The sequence below is a fragment of the Balaenoptera musculus genome, chromosome 16 (assembly GCF_009873245.2).
Source record: "Balaenoptera musculus isolate JJ_BM4_2016_0621 chromosome 16, mBalMus1.pri.v3, whole genome shotgun sequence".
NCBI classification, from domain to species: domain Eukaryota; kingdom Metazoa; phylum Chordata; class Mammalia; order Artiodactyla; family Balaenopteridae; genus Balaenoptera; species Balaenoptera musculus.
In genome coordinates, this window is record NC_045800.1 from 60,176,362 (window position 1) to 60,200,766 (window position 24,405).

The 24,405-nt window shown below is 36.4% G+C and overlaps 1 protein-coding gene across 4 annotated transcripts in view; it reads right to left on the reverse strand.

The window, feature by feature from the left end:
* Window positions 1–24,405, reverse strand: part of ADK (adenosine kinase) — a 493,701-nt gene that overhangs the window by 22,325 nt on the left and 446,971 nt on the right. For 3 of the 4 annotated variants that reach the window (XM_036827944.1, XM_036827943.1, XM_036827947.1), the window contains one exon: window positions 8,082–8,168. The exons of the other annotated variant lie outside the window; for it this stretch is intronic. In XM_036827944.1, the coding sequence (XP_036683839.1) occupies window positions 8,082–8,168 (87 nt within the window). The remainder of the gene's footprint in view (window positions 1–8,081; window positions 8,169–24,405) is intronic. 4 annotated transcript variants of the gene reach the window in all.

Genomic DNA, 24,405 nt, shown 5'->3' on the forward strand with positions numbered 1-24,405 from the left:
TACCCTCTTTTAGATGTTTACAGGTTGCTCAAAGAACTAACATATGGCAGGAAATTCCCACTTCAATTTGGCTGGCTTAGACTACCCAGATGTGACAAAGTAATGGTTTCCCCCTGCTGAAAAAGGCTCAGATGTAAACTTTTTTTTCCTTTCATTTTTTATGTAGTTTAGTTAGTAAAATTTTATTTTGTTTTGACTTCATATTGACTACCAACTAGTCATGAACTTAAGTAACAACTTGTGACTCATATGTTAGAAAACACAGATTTTTCTGGAAAAAGGAAATCAACAAACATTAAATTTTGAAATAACTTAAAAAGCTACTGTGCCTATCAGGGTAAGGTCTGACCTAGCAGGTATTTGCATAATGAAAACCAAAGCCTAAGTGGCGTCAGATGGTGTAGTGACTGACATGCACAGGAAGTCAATTCAGAGCAAAGGTTCCTTCACGACAGCTAAGCACAATACATCCTCCCACACAAAGTGAGCAACTGAGCAGTATGGTATAATATATAGGCAGTGGTCAGTGCTATAACAATGAGGATAACTTATCTGCTCTTTCTGGTGTATGAAAATGGAAACTTGCCAAACTGTATTAACATGGCATGGGATATTGCATTTGAATTAAAAAAAAAAAAATCCCAAACCAAAAAAACCTTTCTATGCCCCTAATTCAGGAAAGAAGCTCCTGAAGAGTACTAAGCAGTATGTTTTACTTGTATGGATAAGGTGCCCTTGCACTCCAACCCCTTTCAAAATACTGCTTTAAAGATCATTCCTCCTTATGGAACAAAAATGTTAGAATCTGAATTTTAAACCTAATGTGTGATCTCTTGATGTGGTTCCCAAAATAAAAGTTTAGCATATGCTTCTGTTTATTGTTAAAGTTAAACATCTTGGATACCCACATACCAAAAAAACTACATCAAAGGCTTCTATCCATTTGGGGTATCAACTCTTGACCTATATATTTCCAAAAGGCCTATATAACAGACTACTTAACTGACAATTTTCATTTGGGTTATGAACACATATAATCACTGGATCATGAATTAATGAGCCAGGAGATCTGGCTTCTAGTATTGCATATTTACAATTAACTCCCTTTCCTCATCCATCAAATGGGGGCTTTTTAATAGACCATGTTAGGTTTTCATACCTAACATCAACTCATTCAAGAGAGTTGCTTTTTATGAGCAACCAGATAAAATGTGGATAGGGTCAAATGGGGATTTGTTTAATCTCATTTCATTCTGATTCAGATAAAACCTCATTTGAACATAGTTTCACTACTGAAAGTTTGAAAACCTGAAAACCAGAAACGTGATTTCAAAAAATACTCCCTTTCAGCATTAACATTTTAAGCAGTATAATTAAAAACAAAAAGACTTACCAGGACAAAGTCATAGCTGCTAGAGTGTTAGAATAAGGAGATGACAGTAAGCTTATTTATGCCCTAATTCATAAGCAAGATAACTAATTTTGTCACTATTTAACTCAATTCAAAAACCTGTATTTGATCAACTGACAATTTCTCACAGCAGGGTGGTTCTAAAATTCAAAGAGCACTTGACGACAGAAACTGGTTTTAATTTTCCATTTATTTCATGGGATAGAAATAAAACATACATATCTTAATTTTATAAAATGTCAATGTAAACTGGATAATTAAATGAAAAATAAATTAAGATCCTGTGTTCATACCCCAGGTTTGGGAACTCATATCTGAAGTGAGAATAGCTGTAAATTTAGTAATTGCATTGATAATTTTTGTTTGTTTTATTCAGACCCCTGTTTATAGTAAATAGCCATATAACATCAGAGATTACACTTCATACAAATTTTCATACAGTTTGGGAAGTTGTTTGTAATAACTTATGCACCATTGGTAAGACTTCTGCTAGGTCACAAGGTTGGCCAGGCTATGCATCAGTACTACCGACATGTGATTTCATTTATTTTGATTATATTAATTACAAAACCAATAAAGGCACATTGTAACAAATTCAAACATCTATGAGACAAGATTTTAAATTGAATACATTCAGCTTTACGAAAACTTACTATATTGCTCCTACCTTTTTTTCATTTTGCTACTGACTGATGAAATCTGTTAAGTCATAGATTGGCCCCACTCTACAGACTAGTGTTTAGAAAAGCACTTTGGCTATTTTTCCTCACTTGGAGAGGAAGACAAGAGGATACTAATGGAATGGAGTATAACAAAATCATCAGAGGTAAGAACTTTGGGGTCAAACTTTGAGTCTGAATCCTGCCTTTCACTGTGACCTTGGGCAAATTACTTAATCTCTCGAAACTCTGAGACCAGAGGAACTGTCCAGTTGAGCCTAGGCCCAGCTGGCAATTCACAGATTTGTGGAGCTAAAGAAATGGTTGTTGTTTTAGGTCACTAAGTTTTGAGGGTAGTGTGTTATGCAGCAAAACCTAACTGATACAGATTGGATGAATCTGACAGATAAGGTAGGTAAAATTGACCAAATCCATGTAAGAGCAGCTTGGACTGCTACTGGATTCAAGTGAGTTCCATTTGACTCACAAATATCGTAGGCCAGGAAACTGATATACATATATTTTGTCATATCACAATTCTGTCTAACAAAATTAACTTCAGGTATTTTGCTTGTGACATTTCTTCTGGCCCTCTGCTACTAAATGAAATCTTATAAATACCAACATTGTTTTCTTAGAATAAGCATTTCTTAATAACCATCAAATATAGGAGATGTAAGGTTCATATTTAAGTTTTGGGGTCTGATAGCCTCCATGGCTCAGACTGTCTCTGAATTACCCAAATCTCCAGAAGACAAAGTCTTTTGAATTCCATTATCTACTTACAATTGCTTCTAGATGGAGGCCATCCAGGATACTAGATCTTTGAGGGAACATTCCTGTTTGTGAAAAATTCCAGACTTTATCCTAAAATCATCCTGTATCCCATGTTAATGAAAGTTATTTCTCATTTTTGTCATGGCTTGAGGATCATCTTTACCTCTTTAGACCCACAAAGGCTTAAATAATCTTAAGCAAGACTCTTGAAATTTGGTCCTGGTCCAATGTCAACTCATCAAAATCTCTGGATGTGAAACATCAGAGTAGCATGGCGTGAAGCATCCTAAGACTGTGCAAGGTGTGAATCTCTCTTCCCTTTCCCCCTGTGTGAACTTGAGCTGCTGTCTGTGGTGTATTTCAAATTCCTAATGACCAAGTCAATCCCATACCTCATTTGATGGTTTTAAGGGAAACTGCTTAAGAAATCAAACACCAAAGATGTCCTGCTAGAGGTGAAAGACAGGGAAAGGGATCGTTGTTGCTGTGGGATGGGGTAGGAGTGTGCAGCAATCATCTTGGTTACCACCCACAAGTAAATCTTCTGCATACAGTGGGTCATATGAAGGTTTCGTTTTTGGGTGAAGAAGTGTGAGAAATGATATATTCAACACTCACCAAGTTATTTTCTAGTCCTCTGAGTTGACAGCAAAGGAAGGGGGTGGTGTAGAAAAAAAAAATCAGAAGAATTCTACACCACTTCTTTGTACAGCACAATGAAGCAGCAGTTAAGAAGAATGGGAGAGTAAGTTAGAAATGTTTGGGAATAAAAAGCAAGGTGAGAATAGAAAATATAAACATAACTTAGAGATTCCCTCTGGTTCTCTGAAGTATAGACAGGTGCTACTTAAAAACGAAGTAATATCCTTGCTCTGGTAACTTAAATCTTTTTTTTTTTAAACAAAAAGTCCTTTCTGAACATGAATTAGAAAGTGAAATTAATGCTCCTTTTTATTAGATGGGAAATAGGATAATTATTTACGCTGTGATTGCTAAGTGGCCTTAAAAGTCATTTGCATATTGTAGGTAATATCGTTTAGGATAATACATTTTCCCTGATAAAGCTGTCATGAGAAATTTGAAAATAAAAGTATTAAAGGCAGCACAGTTACTTTACTATCATTCAAATAAACTATTCTAAGTTATACATGGCTCTTAACATTTAATGAAGCTTTTTTAAACCTAAGAATGTTGGTCCTTGGGTAAGGTCTCTAGTCTTTTTTCTGAGAGTTATATGTACATGCCTGGGTATAATCTGTCAAAGGTGTACTCACTTTTAATCTAAAGATGATTTGTAGGTCTAGTTCATATTCCTACAGCTGCCATAAAACATACAACTAAATCATATTAGATTAACACAGGCTGGTATTGACAGCCCACTGGGAACATATTGATTAGGTCTCCTTTCATGTTACTTGTTATGATTTTTCTTCTCAGTTTCATTTACTGGGAAGACACAGGGGAAGAGATTTCACAGGGAACAATGACAGTGCCTGTCACAAAATGTTCTCAATGTTTCCATTTGTTACTATGGCAGTGACAAAGAGGGTTCCAAATGAAAAGGCAGACCTGCTGTGACAAAGCACAGCAGGACAACAGGAAGAAATTTTCTACTGACCTGGGAAATTAGGAAATCATACTTAGAGATTATAGAATTGTCTCCATTTCCAAGGGTACAACCGTGGCGCTTTGGCTTTTGAGGGAGAATGTGAAAAGGGCAGTTCCATCAGGGCTGGCTAGTGACAAGTAAAGGGCAGACATTAGAAAGTGTTTAAGATCTCCAAATAGAACAAGGAGGTATGCTTGTAGAGGTTAGAGGGATTTGTCACTGTCACCAAACCCTCGAGATGGAACTATGAATTTAATTTATGTTCATCTGGCGTACTCATTTTAAAATTATACATGAAAATCTATGATGTGGTCATGTATCTCTTATGTGGCTAATAAGAACGCATGGCACTCTGGTATTGGGATATGTAATATCAGCACATGGTAGGTGAAGTCATGGTTTACCTAAGAACTTGAAATTGGGACTGGAATATAGTTATGCAAAGTCACAAAAGAAAGAAATGCTTGTAAGCCAGCAAAACTTGAAAGTAATAGGAGGAATATATTAACCATCTAAAGATAAAATGTGTCAATCAGAAAGGAGATACGTTAATCAGGCAATAAAGCAAAGAAAAAGAAACTACATAGTAAACGCAAAAGTTGCCATTGCCTCTCCATTCATGATCAAGGTAGAGGAGTATGCTTCAAAAGATAGAGTATTTCCAATCCTCCTAGAAAGCCCTTCCCTGGTGTAGAGATGGGAGTAGGGGATTTCAGCCAATGGATTTTTGAGTATTTCCAACTAACCAGACCATCTCTATTGTAAGATGGAGGTATCAGCCTGGTGCTATTAAACAGTTGATTCATATAGCTCCCTGTATTCGGATTCCATGCTGACCAAGCGAGTTTATGATCTGGCTTTCTGTATCTCTGTAGTGCAATCAATTCTACTGCTTAGCAAAAAGCTCCCGGTTCAAACTCACCGGGGATTACAGTCCTTCGATTCTCTTTCCTTTCACTTTCTTTTCTGCAACAATCTTACCCCAGAGTCCTAAGAATCCTATCATGTAACAAAAGCTCCTGTTCAATAAATGAAGTCATCTATTCAGTCAATAGGAAGATTCTCTCTGGCAAAACCAGCTTTTGTTAGTAAGGCTGGTCTGTGCTTCTGAGTCCTAATGGTGAGATTTCCCTAAAAGTTTAGAGAAGCAGTACAGTTCAGACTGCCTGGGTCTGAATCCTGGCTCTGCTACTTTCTAGCTATGAGAATTTGGGAAAGTTATCTAACCCCTCTGTGTCTCAGTTTTCTCATCAGTAAAATGGGGTTAAAAATAACCTACTTCAAGGAGCTTTTATGAACATTAAACGAGTTAATTCATGTAAAGTGCCTAAGATATCAATTGGCTAGTAGGTGCTGCATAAATGTTATCTATGCTATTAATATATAGCTTGCTGTACATAGACAGAATGTGCTGAACATGCCAGCATAAGTATTCCTTGTTAACATGACATTAGAGTATTCATCTCATTGCATGACTCAGTCCTTCAGGATCTGAATATCCTGGGAACCGATGACAGTAGGGTTAAAATGAGAAAAATGGCTACTTAACTGAGGTTGTACCAGTAAAGTTCTGCCTAGGTTCAGCTTGACTTCCACTTTCTCTATACTGATTTCAACAGTGTGTAGTGAAATCCAGGGTATGATGAAAGTGAATAAAGTGAGGAAGTTGCCAACGTATTACAAAAGGGGTTGGCAAACCATAGCCTGAGAGCCAAATCCAGCCCATGCTCTGTTTTTGTACAGCTGGAGAGCGAAGAAAGGTTTTTACATTTTTAGAGTACTGCAAAAAACCAAAAACAAAACAAAAAGCAAGCAAGAAAACAACTAGAAGAATATGCAGTATACGGCTTGCAAAGCCTAACGTATTCACTGCCTGGCCCTTTAGGAAAAAAGGTTTGCAGATCCCTGTTCTACACTCTTTCCTTTTTACTTACCTCACTGTACCCCAAGAATAAGTATATAAATGAGGCTGGGTAAGTAGAGTGAGATAAGAAAGACGCTGAAAATCCTGTAACAAAGAGCCCAAGGGCTTTGATGATATAGTTCATTTATCACTCTAACTGTAATATAAATGGCTAGCTAGCTGTTCCTATTTTAGTATCCTAAGAATGACTTCTCTCTTCCTCAAAAAGTCTATATATTCCTACCTCGTAGTGGAAGCATTACAGGTAGTTAGGGATCTATAACGGAATCTGTTGTTGCAAGGCCAGGAAGCCCCAGGCCTCAGACCCAGGAGCAGTGGCTAATTAGGTCACCATCGTATCTATGACAGCCTCAGGATGTACCCAACTAAATAGCAAAGAAAGAGAATACTTACTGTTTTAAGTATTTTAAAGTACTTAAATAATACACACACAGGTTACAAATTAAAAAGTTTCTGTACTAAGATTCCTGGTTTAACCAATTTCTAACCAGGAAATCAATAGTGTCTCCTTAATGTATTGCAGAATTTGGCCCAATTCTGGATAAGCTATTTTTAGGCTACATGGGTTTACAGCTCTGAAGCGGTATGGAATAGGAAAAATAGCTGCAAAATAATCAATGATGAAGCCTTTCAGAGCAAAGGAATAAAAGATGCGTGCGTGACAGTAAAGTAGAACATTATTTGTTGTATGTACTCTTTCCAAAAAAGATGGCATGGGGCATGCTACCAGTCTAATGGTAAACAGCTCATTTAAGACTAGGCATGAAAAGTTTCAAAGAAAGAAACATGAAAAATTTATGCTAGTGAACATTAAAATAAAAGAATATAAATATTTTAAATAACACTAAGTTCAAACCATTATACAATCTTAAATAAGTTTCCCATAATTCAACTTATCTTCCAAGGGAAGGAAGACAAGGGTCAGCTCCATTTGCCTTTTTTTCCTTGTCTTGCTTGATGTTATGAGAAATAAAGATCAGGAGGGACTCTTCTGGGCTATCACTCAGGAGTCTAAAGCTTTCTAGAGATCTTAACCTAGATTAACTACACTTAGCTAGAAGGAGTTCAGACATATGAAAAGAACTTTTGAATCCGATTTTAGATCAATCTAAGTTATCAAGCCAAAACTCTTCCAGTTGTCTTGATCTTATTTTTGACTACTCACTCCAAAAATGATTTAGTTTTTATAAATTGTGCCAGTTCTTATTGAACCTTAATGAGACAAAAATTTAACCCTTCCTGGTACAATAAACATCCAACTATTATGTTAGAAACAGATGTTTTAACTAAAGGATATAATCCAAAGACATCATCCTTAGCTATCAGCGTACTATTAATATTCACAATGTGTTTTAAAGAACAACAATTTGTTAACATTTAAGCCTGAAGGGCTATGAATATACTATGTACTATCTTGATGCAGCCTGTTTATGCAATATTCTGACAGACACAATTAATCTTGTGAAAATGACTGGGATATAGCATAACAGTAAATTATCTTTAAGCCCAAAATACATATTTTCCTGTAGTAATATACCCTCATAACACAATGATAGTAGCATATGGAAAAAACATCAGGAATTAATTATTTAAAAGCAGAAATTAAAAGTTACTATATTTATAAATCTTGGCTATGTGGCAGAGACAGGGTTAAAGGAAATGTTTAACTTGTAAGTAAGTATGAAATAAATGAGTCTGTACCTCCAACAAATGCATCTCCAGCTCCATTGGTATCAACAATTTCTTTCTGGTCTTGATCCAAGACAGCAAAAGCGGTGACTTCACTTTCTGCAATTAGAGCCAAAGAAAGGCAGACTGACTTCTCTTTGTAAACACTCAATATACAAACTCACCCAGGAAAGCTTGAAGCTCCTATATCAGCCAAAGAGAGAGAAAGAACATGAGGCCCATATTCTGTACATGAGCACTTGGGAACCAAGGTGAAAAGCCATCTGTAAGCAATGCTTTTTGGTATTTTCAGCATACAGATGTTGTATGTGTTTTGTTAGAGTTATACTTAGGTAGTTCACATTTTTGAGGAACAACTGTAAATGGTAGCAGTACCTTTTTGGACAGTAAAAATACTTGAACAGAAACTATGAGCTAAAGGAAGTATTAAGTACTAGATCATGGATCTCTAATAAAGCATCAAGCCTGGCTACATTCCTGGCAATGAAATCTTGGATATAGGTATAGAGCTGTAAATTTTAAAAATACAAATAATGAGTCTTGAGTGTTTCTCTATAGAAAATCACAATGGCACAATAAAAATATAACTACTATTCTGAATAATACTTGATGCCAATGTCAAGGATTACTGATATTAGTTGGCTTATTACAGATAACCTAATCTGGTTACTTTTTACAACGGAGTCACTATTTCCTCCAAACTATCAGTCAAATAACAAAAGGGAAAGCTACCACTGAATGCATGGGCAGAACAAAATGGACAGTGCAATGAGCTCTTGTCTTACAGCAGTCTGGACCAGGGCTTGGTTGTTTTGACTACAGAGTAACCTAATACACTACTTTAAACCTGGCACATGACAGTGGAATGGCATTACAGTAGTCTCCGTTATCCACAGTTTTGCTTTTTGCGGTTTCAGTTACCCGCGGTCAGCTAAAGTCTGAAAATATTATGTGGAAAATTCCAGAAATAAACAATTCATAAGTTTTAAGTTCCACACCATTCTGAATACCGTCCCAATCCATCCTGCCCTGGATATGAATCATTCCTACATATGCCGCCTGTTAAGTCACTCAAGTAGCCGCCTCAGTTATCAGATTGACTGTCACTGTACTGCAGTGCTTGTGCTCAAGTAACCTTTATTTTACTTACTAATGGTCCCAAAGCACAAGAGTGGTGATGCTGGAGATTTGGATATGCCAAAGAGAACCCATAAAGTGCTTCCTTTAAGTGAAAAGGTGAAAGTTCCCGACTTAATGAGGAAAGAAAAAAATATTATATGTTGAGGTTGCTAAGATCTACAGTAAGAATGAAGCTTCTATCTGTGAAATTGTGAAGAAGGAAAAAGAAATTTGTGTTAGATTTGATGTCGCACCTCAAACTGCAAAAGTTATGGCCAGAGTGTGTGACAAGTGCTTAATTAAGATGGAAAAGGCATTAAGTTTTGGGGTGGAGGACATGAACAGAAAATTTATTCCTATTGACGGCAACGTGCTGCGCCAGAAAACACTGAGCCTATAGGAACACTTCAGCAAGGGATCCCCTGAAACAAGTGACAGCCAAGCCATTTACTGCAAGTAAAGGATGGTTACACAGATTCAATAAAAGATTTGGACTGAAAAATATAAAAATTATTGGAGAGGCTGTGTCTGCTGATGTAGAAGCTACTGCCACATTTCCGGCAGTGCTGAAGGAGTTGATTAAGGAGATAGCATACCATCCAAAGCAAGTCTTCAATGGTGATGAAACTGGGCTCTTCTGGAAGAAGATGCCCAATAGAAGCTACATTCATAAAAGTGCAAAGGAGGCACAAGGGCACAAAACATGGAAGGACAGATGAACTCTGGTACTATGTGGCAACACTGCAGGGCATATGATAAAGCCAGGCATGATGTGCGTAGTGTTCAGGGTGAAGAACCCATGTGCTCTCAAAAACAAAACCAAAAATTATCAGAAAGCATGGGTGACAGTTATCTCATTTATGGGATGCTTCCACCAATGCTTCATCCCAGAAGTGAAAAAATATTTGGAAGAAGAAAGGGTGGAATTTAAAGTCCTATTAATAACAGATAACGTACCTGGTCATCTTGAATTGTTATAAACGTGAAAATGTTGAGGTTGGAATTTTATCTCCAAATACAACTTCACTGCTTCACCCTTTTTACAAGGGCATCATTCAGTTTGTCCAGGTCACATACACCCACCCTGTATTTGATCACATTTGATCAGCAATTGATGCAGACTCTAATCTGGACACAATGCAGTGCTAGAAATCATTCATTATTACTGACACAATAACATTCATCAAAGCTGCAGTGGATGAATTAAAACCAGAAATTGTAAAGGCCTGCAGTCATGAATGATTTTAAAGGCTTCCTGGGGATCAGTGAAGTTAGGAGAATCATTCACACAGTAAGAAGGATTTGCCAAGATGTTTGATGAAGAAGCAGAACACATCAAAGACCATGGAGAAATGTTAACAAATGAGAAAGTGGAAGAACTTGTTGAGTCATCTACAGAGGAAGAGAAAGATGATGAAGAAGAAAGTGAAGCAGAACCAGCAACTTGGACATTACCAAAATTTGCTGAAGTGTTTCAAATTGCATAGACTTTAAAGGACAAAATTAGGGAATAAGATCCTTGTATGGAATGCAGCATTAAAGTCACCCTTATAATCACTGAAGGATTCAACCTCTGTAGCAAAACACTGATAAGTTAAAAAGAGACAACTTCCAATTACAATGTTCTTCCAAAAGGTTTCAGTGAAACCAATAAACAACCACAAACAAAAACCCTTCAACTATTGAGGATGCCCAACCATGGACATCATCTGCTGCTGATATCCAACCATCGACATCATCATGGCTTGATGATTCTCCTTCTGACGTTATCATCAGAAGGTCAATGTTACCCTAATGATACATCACAATATCTGTGTCATTCACCTCACCTCATTTCATCACACAGGCATTGTATCATATCCTATCATCATAAGAAGGGTGAGTACAGTACAATAAGATAATTTGAGAGAGAGAGACCACATTCACAATTTTTTTTTTTTTTTTTTTGGCCATGCCACGTGGTATGTGGGATCTTATTTCCCCAACCAGGGATGGAAACCTGGTCCCCTGCAGTGGAAGCGTGGAGTCCTAACCACTGGACCGCCAGGCAATCCCCATCACATAATTTTTATTACAGTATATTATTATAATTGTTATATTTTATTATTAGTCATTGTTGTTAACCTCTTACTATGCCTAATTTATAAATTAAACTTTATCATAGGTATGTATGTACAGAAGAAAAACAACATAGTATATATATAGGGTCTGGTACTATCCACAGTGTCAGGAACCCAATGGGGGTTTTGGAACATATTCCCTGCAGGTAAGGGAGACTACTGTATCTGTGATGAAATCTGGCCTAGAGGACATTTGTAAAAGACTGAATAGTGCTTTTCATTGGTGTCTGGAACTTCTGAAACCACAAATTTGCATCCTTTATGGGGACAAATGTGGCCAAAGAGCTATAAACTTCAATCTCATCTAAGATCAAGAAGGAGAGAAAAGGAAATCTTGGAAACTTTAAGGTCTTAATAAAGAACCTAAGACTCTCAAAAAGCATGTTCTGTCTGCCTTTTGCTACCTGCTACTAATGGATACTTTCAACAAAAGATAAACAAAGTAATGATAATGAAAAAAAGATCCTCCTGGAAAGATTGATATTCAAGAAGAGGACTCATTCACTTAGTGATGCCTTTTGACTGTAGATGCTAAGAAGATTCCATATTAGAAGTACCTATTTAAACTCTTTAAGTACTACCTTTCCACACTTTGTAACACCAGACCTACATGAAGTTGACAAGATTTTGATTAATTGGAAGTTAAGGCATAAATATCCAGGATTAAATTTTCTAGGGAGTATGCAGTACAGACTGCTACACAGGCCAAAAAGATATACGCAGACTTTATTAGAAATAATTAGGAAAGGAAAGGGCTACAGTCTGGTTTAGGGAAAGGTCTGTACCATAAATATTTATAAAGAAATCTGATTTTATTACTTCCAAGTACAAGTCACACTATAAAGGGAATTAACAACTATAAACTAAGAACAAACAGGCGCTAAACAAGTAAAATGAGCTAAGTTAATGAAACCGTTACCATTTATAATAAGGTTATATTATGTAATAATATAACATATCTATAAAACATTTTAGGTAATATAAGAATTAATTCCTGGATTACAGATTAAAATAATCACATATAAATGGTAAGTAAGCTGCAATTAGATATAATTCCTTGAGTTCTTTGTTTAAAAAAGTTATTGATTTTTGATTGGATAAATCTTTATTTATGAATAAAACCTAATTCACAATGGAAGAGTTTATCTGAATTTTGTTCTTAAGAATCATGACTTTTTGTCTAAATTGGCAAAAATTCTAAATGAATGCAGCTTTACTCCACTTTTTTCTGGATATATGTGTAGATCCTTGAAATCCTTTATCCTTAGGTGTCATATGAAGTTCAATTCCCTGAAACATAAAGTAGAAATATTTTCCACTTTTTGTACTTATTAGTTCAAATAAATATATAGAATATTAAGAATGTAAAAAGAGCTGTCATAAATTGGTACACAGTCCAGGCTCTATTATCTTCTGCATCTAGAGAGCTATATTATAAGAATTCCTTTCAAAATAATAATGCTGAAAATTTGCAACATCTTGAATGGTGTTCCAAATCATTGAAAAGGGATTAAACAATGTTCAATAATATTCAAGTTCAATTATATTTTTGGTACACTCTTATTTTGAAATACAATGATCTAAGCTGGTTTACAGAGTTATTAAAAAAACTCCCACAAACTAAGTAAATGGTATTCACCAGCATGACCCATTCCATAGCCTTCGAGTCAATTTACTGTATGAACATACAAAGTACCTAACTAAATCTTAAGACACACTTATAGGCATGGGCATTATGCAGCCAATGAGGCCCAAGACACTCACATCACTGTTACTGGGACCTTGTTTTCTTAGGTGTGAAATGGGACTGGAGTAGCTGTGGGAACAAGTAGCAAAAATAGCTTTTTGCCTTAGTTATAGAAAAATGATACTTAGTTCTGATCAAGTACTTCTACTCAAGAGCTTAAGATAAGTAAGTGCCATTGTCTCTTCCCAAATTCTTTATAAAGTGAGAAGGAAAAGGATTGGGAATAATTATTATTCCTATTTTCCAGACTTCTACAACAGCACAAAATCATGAGCTTCCCCAAGCAGACAGGAAACAAACACTAACAATTCAGCTGATAACAGATTTGCTTAGTGTCATTTATTGGATAAGACCCTCATGGCATCTTCACTCAGAACAATGAAATTTAATGTACTTAAAATACAAAATAATAAAAATCAAACAGTCTCTGGACAGTTTATACAAACAGGTAATTTACTCTTCACTTTACTGTGACATAAGCCTTACTACCCAGTCTCTTAAGAGGCCAGTCTGGCTAGAATCAACTATAATGTTAAGTCGTTTATAGTAGAGATGGTTAGTTCATACAAATGCCACAATATCTAACTGAAAAATAATAATAATAAATCCACTCATTCAATGCCAAACAATTAGACGAAATGTTCCTGCAGCTTTACTGCTACCAAATTAACTATACATTTTAGTACTGTATACACACACAGCCTCAAGATAATTAATATCCTTAGGAAATTTTGTTCAAGGTATATTAAAGTACCATGTGTTGTCACTGTCTTACTGATGTCACCTCTAAATTGTAGTGAAGATATAACTGAAGAAGATACAAAGCAGGACGTGAAGCAGATAGGCAAGTGTTTTTCAGCCTCAAGGTAGACTGTAGTCACCACCTCTACCACTGCCTCTGATGAGCATTACCAGCCATGGATAAAAACAGAAAACTGATGGCAAAAACTTCACCAGAAAGTGACAAGTACGACTGTTTAAAAACCAGAACTCCTAAGATTCTGAAAAGTGGCTCCTGCACCTTGGTGATTTCTTATAATGAGGTATTTCCAGGGTATTAATGTTTTTGTTTGCTTTTTTTAACATTTAATTAATTAATTAATTAATTTTTGGCTGCGTTGGGTCTTCGTTGCTGTGTGCAGGCTTTCTCTAGTTGCGGCGAGCGGGGGCTACTCTTCGTTGTGGTACACAAGCTTCTCATTGAAGTGGCTTCTCTTGTTGTGGAGCATGGGTTCTAGGAGCATGAGCTTCAGTAGTTGTGGCACGTAGGCTCAGGAGTTGTGGCTCGCAGGCTCTAGAGCGCAGGCTCAGTAGTTGTCGCACACGGGCTTAGTTGCTCCGTGGCATGTGGGATCTTCCCAGACCAGGGCTCGAACCCATGTCCCCTGCACTGGCAGGTGGATTCTTAACCACTGAGCTACCAGGGAAGCCCTGCTTGTTTTTAATTAACCTTTTTTTGGGGGGGATAGTTTTAAACAAGCAGAAAAGTTTGAAGAAAAATACAGAGAACTCCCATGTAACGTTTACCCAGATTTACCAGTTTTTCATTTCATTTTCATTTCAATATCAGTCCTCCTATATATACATACATATTTATTCTTTCAAGCCATTTGAGCATAAGTTGCATATATCATGTCCTTTACTCCTTAATAATTTATTTTATTTGGTGTATTTCCTAAGAACAAACATATTCTTTTAGGTAACCATTGTATAGTTGATAAATTTAAAAACTTAATATTGTTATTTCATCTAATCTATACTCCATATTCCAATTTTGTTAATTGTCCTAATGTCTTTTATAGCAATTTTTTTCATCCAGTACAGGATGCAGTCCAGAACCACATACTGCTTTTAGTTGTGCTTGTTTTTTTAAAAAATTTAACCTTTTAACTTTTACTACAGGTAATGCATAACTATAGTCCCCAAATATAAATATGTGAAAATATATGGTACAACCACCCTTCTCCTCTTATCTCTCCCATTCATCCAGTTTCTAGCCCCACTATTTTTCAATCTGGTTATCACTGTTATTGCTTCCCTGTATATACTTCCACAATTTCTCTATGCACATATAAGCAAAACATTCTTCTTTTTCTCCTTTTTATTTTAAACAACAAAAAAAAGTATCATACTATATGCACGCTGTTCTGGACCATGTTTTTTCATTTGGAGATCTTTTTATATTGGTAAACAAAGAATGTCATTATTTTTAATGACTACGTAATAGTCCACTGGATGGATATACTATAATTTACTTAAGTAGTCCTTTATTGATGAACTTTTAGGCTATTTTCAATCTTCTGTTATCACAAACAATGTTTCAAAGCACTAATGCTTTTATTTTAAGTAGACTCTAAATTTAATTATTTTACTTAATAGCCAAGTCAAGAATATCATTCCTACTTTATACTGGGAACTGACACAAAGAAATTAAGTTGTTATACAAACAGCATGAAATAATGCCTGGGTCACAGAATAGGGAAAAAAAAGAGAATCCAGGAAATGCTTTTTCTTTTCATTGGGATACACATATCAGGATATGAGCAAAGACACCCTGCTCAGACTGCCCTAATAAACAGGATAATGAAACAGATGACAAATTCTGCTAATAATAGAGATTTATAGAACAATCCTAATTAACAAGGACTTTTGGGGGAAATGAAGAGCTCTGGGTTAATTTAATTTTCTGGTTAACTAAAGAAAAAGCAGAAAGTCTTTTTAGTTGGAAGTCTTTCTAAATGTACTAATATAATAACATACCATGACATCCTTGCTTTAATTAGTTTAGTTTATTGAACTCAATGAAAATTTTCTTTAATAGAGAATCCTACAGCACATGTTAATGTCATTATTCTGAACATCGATTCTTATTGTAGTTCCAAAAGTATAAGTGCTTTCATGAAAGGCAGAATAAATGGAATGATGGCAAGTATGCCGGATTAGGACTCAAAAGACCCACGGTTTGAGTCTGGTTTTTGTTCAGCTACTTTATTCAACAAATACTTATTAAGAGCTTATCATGTGTCAGGACCTCTGTCAGAGGAGAATACAGATGTGAACAGGACAAACGAAAACCCTGCTCTCACAGGATCTACATTCTAGTGAGGATAGATAATATATAACTAACACAAAAATGAAGAAGATGATTTGAGATAACAATAAATGCCATGAAGGAAATAAAACAGATGATAAAGTATGACTGGGGAGGAGGGTTAATTTAGATGGGTGTTACTTCCTCACTGAGGAGGTGATGTTGCAAGAAGGAGCCAGCCATGTGAAGATCCAGGGGTGGAATATTCAAGTGCAGAGGCCCTGGGCTAGCAACAAGCTTGGTGAGCTAGGCCTGTTTAAGGTTAAGAAGGCCACTGTAACTAGAGTACAGTGAGTATGTGGAGATCAAATTTGTGTGTGTGTGTGGGCGGGGGTGGGGGAGAAGAGCTGGTAGAATTTCATTCTATGTAATAAAAAGGGAAACCACTGGAAGGTTTTAAAGAGAGGAGTGACACAATCCCATTGTCAAAAGAGATTGTTCTGGCAGCCTTATAGAGAATGGACTGAATGGTGGGAGTTGGGAACGGAGTCTAAGATGCTACTTAACCAAGAGACCTTATGCAAGTCACAGTGTAACTTAAACTCTGTCTTACTGCTCAGAAAATGAGGATAATTCTTGCTTTAGCTATTTTCAATGACTATTATATGGATTAAGCATAAACATTAATAAAAGCACCCTGTCAAATATAAAGCCCTATACAATTCTATAAGGTGTTTTTAGGAGCTTATTATCTTCAATCAGGCAATAAGTACTTGTTGAACACTCACTATGAGCTCTTCATTTTCTGCTAGATCCTTTGGAAGCAGATAAAGGAGAATTATTAAGACATGGTCTGTCTTCTGAAGGAACTTAAGAATCTAGATGGAAAGAGAAATCTAGCATATGTGGAAGAATTTGTGAAATATTATACAATGTAATATTTATAGCTGCAACAGGAGCTCAAAGAAGAAAAAGAACAATGTGAGTTTAATTAACTGGTGATGGTTTCATGGAGAAGACTGAACTTAAAGCTGGGTTTTGATGTGGATAGTGAAGAGGAGAGGAAAAGAAAGGTATATATATCCCAGGAGGCATAGAGAAAGAAGGACGCTTATATGTCAGGTAAGGCAAGAAATAACGCAAGATGGGTGGGGTCCAGCCATCTCTAGGGAGGCTTTGAAAGCCAGACAAATGTTTGGACTTGATACATGAGGCAAATGGGATGCAACTGAAGTTTTTGAGCAGAAAAGCGATATTCAAATACTTACTGTGAGCCAGGTACCGCAACAAGTGCTTTATATACTTTTTCTCATGTATTCTCACTGCAATCACATGAGTTAGGTGTTATTGACCTGATTTTATAAATGAAGACATTGAAGCTCACAGAGGCTGTCAACTACCCAGGGTCCCAAAGCAAAGTAGGACTTTGGGACAAAAAGAATGAGAGAGAAGTAAAATATAATTTCAAAGCTGCCATTTGAGCAATGTTGCTACCATTTTTTCCAGAAAAAAGGTAATAATGGAAAAAAACAGATTTTGATTAAACAGTATGTAACAGTTTACTGACATTTAAATTCCCCTTTTAAGCCCTGTACTGATAACTAAATTTGACTAAATTAAGTAAATAAATACTCCATAAAGAACAGAGGTAGTATAACATTGTGATTAAGAATATGAACAAGACTCTTGGGTTCATATTCCCATTTACTAGATCATAACCAAGTTAAACTCTCTATGCCTCAATTTGTCATGTGTAAGATGGGGGCAATAACTGTAATTATCTCATAGGGTTTTTGCAAACATTAAGTCAGTTAATACATGTAAAGCACTTAGGACAAATGTTGGCACGTAGTAAGCATTTAATGAATAAATGGACAAGAATATTATTAATCTTAAAATAAGACTTCTGGGTATAGGCGACCAGGTCTTACTTAAAATTGCTCCTTCTGAAGGCATGTTTTTTTTTTTTTAAAACAAATTTATTTATTTTTGGTTGCGTTGGGTCTTTGTTGCTGTGCGTGGGCTTTCTCTAGTTGCGGTGAGCGGGGGCTACTCTTTGTTGCACTGTGTGGGCTTCTCATTGTGGTGGCTTCTCTTGTTGTGGAGCATAGGCTCTAGGTGTGCGGGCTTCAGTATTTGTGGCCATGCAGGCTCAGTAGTTGTGGCTCGCAGGCTCTAGAGCACAGGCTCAGTAGTTGTGGCACACGGGCTTAGGTGCTCCGCGGCATGCGGGATCTTCCTGGACCAGGGCTCAAACCCATGTCCCCCACATTGGCAGGCGGATTCTTAACCACTGTGCCACCAGGGAAATCTGTTTTTTTTTTTTTAATTAATTAATTTTATTTATTATTTTTGGCTACGTTGGGTCTTCGTTGTTGCGCGTGGGCTTCCTCTAGTTGCGGCGAGCGGGGGCTACTCTTTGTTGCGGTGTGCGGGCTTCTCATTGAAGTGGCTTCTCTTGGAGCACGGGCTCTAGGTGCACAAGCTTCAGTAGTGCAGCATGCGGGCTCAGTAGTTGTGGCTCGCAGGCTCTAGAGCACAGGCTCAGTAGTTGTGGCACATGGGCTTAGTTACTCCGTGGCAAAGTGGGATCTTCCTGGACCAGGGCTCGAACCCGTGTCCCCTGCACTGGCAGGCAGATCCTTATCCACTGCGCTGCCAGGGAAGTCCCAACAGTCCCAACAGATTTTAAAAATGGATATGCATGTACAAAGTTGTTCTCTATTATTAAAGATGAAGCTATTGATGCCACTACTTCTAATCATGGGCTTTCTATTGGTAAGATTTCTGTTTGAATTGTTGATGGTGGCAATGGCAAATGTTATTTAGCTTACAAATGAAAAACTGCATCAGATATGAGACGACCAATGGCTCCTTTTTTCTCATTATGGATTAGAAGAAGTCTCAAAGCAAGAAAGCACTGCTGAAATACCACTGATGTTTAGTGCCATCTGGTTTGCAGGGATGATAATTTGCAGCATCAGATTTTTGAAAAGTTTCAGTAGATTAAGAAGAACGGCACAACCCTATTAAAAAAATGATGAAGATCCTGTTTCCAAATGGGCTGGTGTTTGTCATCCAATACTGTGCCAATTACTGCTAATTCCTCTCAGAACTGGTCCTACTAATAATCCCTAGTTGGTGCTTCCATTCCCCTCTCCAAAGTATCATTCTAAATGTCTACTACGCTTCTGAATCCACCAAACAATTGTTACCATGAGGGGATAGAACAGAAGCCATTAGGTGTCAAATCTTTATACTTTGCTAGTTATGTTGAACTAGCAAATAGTTCTTCAAACGATACAAAAATCAGTATCTTTGTTTCTGAGACTGGAAGAAGATGAGAGATAATTCAATTTAAGAACACCACATTGTACAGCTTCAGAGGATACTATTTATACTCTAGTCCATGTAAATGGCACCTGCTAGACTTGGCCTGTTCATAGTCCACAATACTATTTATACTTCCTCAGATGACCCAGAGACAAGACACAAACTGGTCAGGCACAGATGTCAGTGCAGCAAGGCTGGTGTCATTAATTGTATAGTGTGTGAACTCTTGACATTGGTTACATCTGGACAGAAGAAACTTGGGCCTTGCTATTAAAAAAAAAAAAAGTCTCTGTTTTAATGCACTGACAAATTGCACTTGTATCCCCAAAGAAATAAAAGTAGCAACAACGGCCTCACAGGTCGGATATCAATTTGCCCACCTATTTTAATACCTTATTTTAGATCATGTAAGTAAATGTTCTATGTGAGCAACATAAGCATCAGCAATTACTTTCTATTTTACTATAGTGGCTGCTGATAAGGAAAGGGAAAAACCCTCATGTTCCGGTTAGCACATTCTGAAAGCTTAGAATTTGAGTGTCTGTGGGTAAGGTTCACAATTTCTGATAGTAATGGCAATACCCTAAATACTTTAAGAGTTAAGGGAACATACACTGCATCATACAGGTGCCTTCTACTCCTTACATTCAGGTACCTTGGTTTTAAAGGTTGGAGATAGAAACATCTTTTACACCTTTAGGGAAAGTCATGGGCACAAGCTTTCACATTCTTTACAGCATAAATGCAGCTAGGAGATAAGAACATTTTATCTAGCATATTCCAAGACTAGGAAGTCACTGGAGACATCATATAACGCTTCTTTCTTGATTATATGTTTACACATTTAGTGGGAAGAAATGGAGATAATTATTGAAACCTAACAGAAAGCCCATTATATTAGGTATGCAGTAAATACTTGGTGATTGACAGTAGAATTTAAAAGACTTCTAAGCTAGCGAACAAGTATATTTTCTGACAAACTAATTTTTATATACTATTTTAACAAAATAGAGAAAACTTCTGTATTCCTCAAATATTTTCTTAGTGGGTACCACGGGGATTACAGTTAACATTATAAATATATAACAATCTAATTTGTATTGAAACCAAATTGGCTTCAACAACATACAAAACCTCTGCTTCTATATTGCTCCTTTCCCCCTTTATGTTGTTATAAATTATATCTTTATGCAGGTGTGTCCATTAACATATATTTATAATTATTGTTTAATGTATTTGTCTTTTAAATCATGTATGAAATAAAAGAGGAGTTAGAAATCAAAAATACAAGAACACTGGCTATTACATTTACCTATGCAGTTACCTTTACTGGCGTTATTTCTTTGTATGGCTTTGAGTTACTGTCCAGCATCCTTTCATTTCAGCCAGAAGGATTTCTTTTTATTTTATTTTATTTTATTTATTTATTTATGGCTGTGCTGCGTCTTCATTTCTGTGCAAGGGCTTTCTCTAGTTGCAGCAAGTGGGGGCCACTCTTCATTGCGGTACGCGGGCCTCTCACTATCACGGCCTCTCTTGTTGCGGAGCACAGGCTCCAGACGCACAGGCTCAGTAATTGTGGCTCACGGGCCTAGTTGCTCCGCGGCATGTGGGATCTTCCCAGACCAGGGCTCGAACCCGGGTCCCCTGCACTGGCAGGCAGACTCTCAACCACTGCGCCACCAGGGAAGCCCGTACTTTGATAATTAAATATACAAACCTATGATCCTTTTAGGCTCACCTAATTAGTATCAAATGAGTTTACTTAATTATAGTTGTAAATTAAATGCATAGGGTTTGCCTCATCTCAAATAATTACATGTGCATTGTAATGTGAATTATGGAACATTAATTCGCAGTTTATCGATTACTCCCTAAACAGAGACTGGGACTCATTACGACAAAGTTATTATCATAGCAGTTTTGATAAATAGCTCCTAGAAAAGGCTTCTGAATAATGTTTGCCTATAAGTTCTTTAAAGGAAAGGTGTTCATGTGTCAGAATTGGTACTGCCCATTTATGCAAAGCCCCAGCCTAGAAAAATGTTTTTCCTGAGGTATTTAAGTGAGAGGCACATATATATGCATGTATGTATGTATGTATGTATACAAAATCTCCACTCTCATTCTGCAGAGCTAGAACTTTTTCAAGTTTATAGTAGAGGCTGTAATTACTTTTTAAAGTCTTTAGGCATAATGTTAAGTAATTACAGGTCAAACAATTACCTCCAACAAACCAGTTCTTGGTATCCCTCAGATGGAGGCAATGATAGATCAACTGTCATGTTAAGAAAGCTTCTGCTATGTTCACTATACTCAGAACCAGCAAAAAAGAGGACAGAAACACTATATCTTCCTCTACTCTGTGGATACTTTACTACAGTACATTTTTTTTCTTCCTATGTGATCTTAAAAAAAAAAATCTGAGAAGGGAAGAAAAATTTGCTGCTAGAAAATGAATGGAGAATTATTAAAGGTATAAATACAGATTAATCAGGGGGAGAAAATATTCTAAATATTGAAATGTTTCAAACACAATTTCATGACCAGGCCTCAGGTTTTCCTTAAATACAAAATAAACTTAAGTAAAAATATGAGATTTTCATGTTTAAAAGACACAAACTTTTCAGACCAGCCCCTTGCCTCACCTACTTTAAATGCATCCCTTATTTTTTACATTTTCCTACTCCTGTTTTATTATGAGACAACTCCCAATGACCACACCAATAACTGTTACTGAACTTTTATTATTTCCTCTCATTTTTCTTGGCTATTTTGCACTGTGTGCCAAAAGAAACTCTCTGCTTCCACAGAGCCTGAAGAACGCACTTGGCCGCTTGCTGCGAACACTAACATTTTGCTGGTTAGGAGTAGTGATGTTATCTGGCTTCAAAGAGCAATAAAGGCAAAGACTGAACAGATATGTCAAGCCTTCCCTCTGAATTTACAATTTCTAACTTTGGCCACCATAGTTTTTTTTCAGTATACTTGTCGTTTTCTGCCATTTTCTCCCTTTAAGCATAGAAACTGAGGGGAAGACCCCAGCATAACAATTCTGCTTTAATTCAGCCCAATTTTGGCCTAAAGCAAACATCTAATTACTCGTGATTAATTCTAAAGCACATAACCTACTTTCATGTTCAATGGATCTACGTTTGAATCTAACTAGTGGCTTCCCCTCATTTTTCACTGCCTTTCAGTCTTTTCTCTGTGTTAACTTAATCCCCAAAGTGACTGAGGAATCATAAACTGCCATTCTCCTACTGCACAAAATATCTGTATTATGCAACTCACATTTCAAAGGACTTATATTATTAGTCTTGAATCGTGTGTTCAAATTCAGATTAAATTCAGACCTCTCTGTAATAAATGACAAGATGCATGAGGGCTGCCTATGTAATCTAGGCAACCATAATTATACAATTATTGATGAAGTTCCTGTTGATAAACAATGCAAACATTAGGAAATACTATTTTGCAATTAAATGGTGAAGAAAGCTGTTTATTGCCTTCCATTCTATCCTCTGTTAATAAGATTGAAGTTGCAGATGTTCTTGTATGCTGCATTGATGTTAAATGGTGCATGATGCTCTAGGTGGTTCCCATAACCTTGCTTTGTCTACTATGAACTGACTCAATTGATATGATAATAGAGAAAAGAGCTGGGCTGAACTGGCACCATTTGCATAGCCTTGAAATTTGTGATTATTGGACAGCCAACTGCTCCTAAAAGTTCTTGTTCAGTTGTCACTGACAACAATGCATCAGACAAATAATATTTTGGAATCAACCACTCAGGTGGGGGCATCAGTTATTGAAGCTTTTATCCCATCCAACAAGGTACTCATCAATGCATTTCTAAAGCTAACAAAAGGGAATTTCATGATTTTATTTGGGATCAATTACTATTAGACTTAGTACAAAGAGAGCAGATATCATTCAGGGGGTCACAAAACAGTGGTAGCACTTACAGCTTTTTGACACAGGAATTATATTTCATAAAACCTGTATTTTCATCTCACTATTAAATAAATATTATATTTTAGAATAAGGAATAATAAAATCTTTAATGTTGCTCAATATTGTACTTTGCTCATTAAAAAAATTATATGAGATCCCATACAAATATAGTAGGAATTGTTCTGATGCATGAAAATAAAAGAACATGCTAAAGAACCTCAAACACCTCAAACACTGAAGAAAATCCCAATACATTCCAAAAACATTTTGAACAGTAATAGGAGAACAACTAGAAAAACACCATAACTATAAGGCAGAACTGAGAATCTCTGAATTTAGAATTTATGAGCATATATGATGAATGAAAAAATAAGAGATAGTAAATGTATCTTTGGTGCGTGGACAATGAAACAATTAGAAGAGAGAAGAAGTGCAAATAAATGGGAAGAATGTAATTTACGGTTTTATAAAACCTGTTAAAATAAAAATCCTAGAAAAGCTAGTATAAAAAATGTAATGCTAATGAAGGTGTAATACAAAACAGAAAACAATTGGGCTGCGAGTAATACCTAGAGGTCAATATTAAAGACTTAACTCCCCAAAGAGCAAATTCCTTTATCACTAGTGGGATAAGAGATGGGATAAAGGAATTTAGAGAAACACCAGATGAAAGAAACTGTGCATACACGGAATTAATGTTTTAAAGAAGGGCAATTTGAGTGGTTTTTAAAACAAACCCAATTCTTTACCTTAATTCAAGGTTTAAGCAATAGTTTGTTTTGACTTTTTTGTTTTTAGTGGTTTAAATCCTAAATTATAATGAGACCATTAGTTTTATTTCAAGAAGACTAGAATATAAACCTGTGAAGGAAAATGGGGACACAGGTACACTGTATTCACTGCTCCTCTTTACTCGGCTCATTCCCTTGGGAGAACTATATTCTGTTAATAAGGACTGTACTTCCTACCTGATTATTATCAGGTCTGGCCACATGACTTGCTTCAGCTAATGAGATGTGAGAGGAA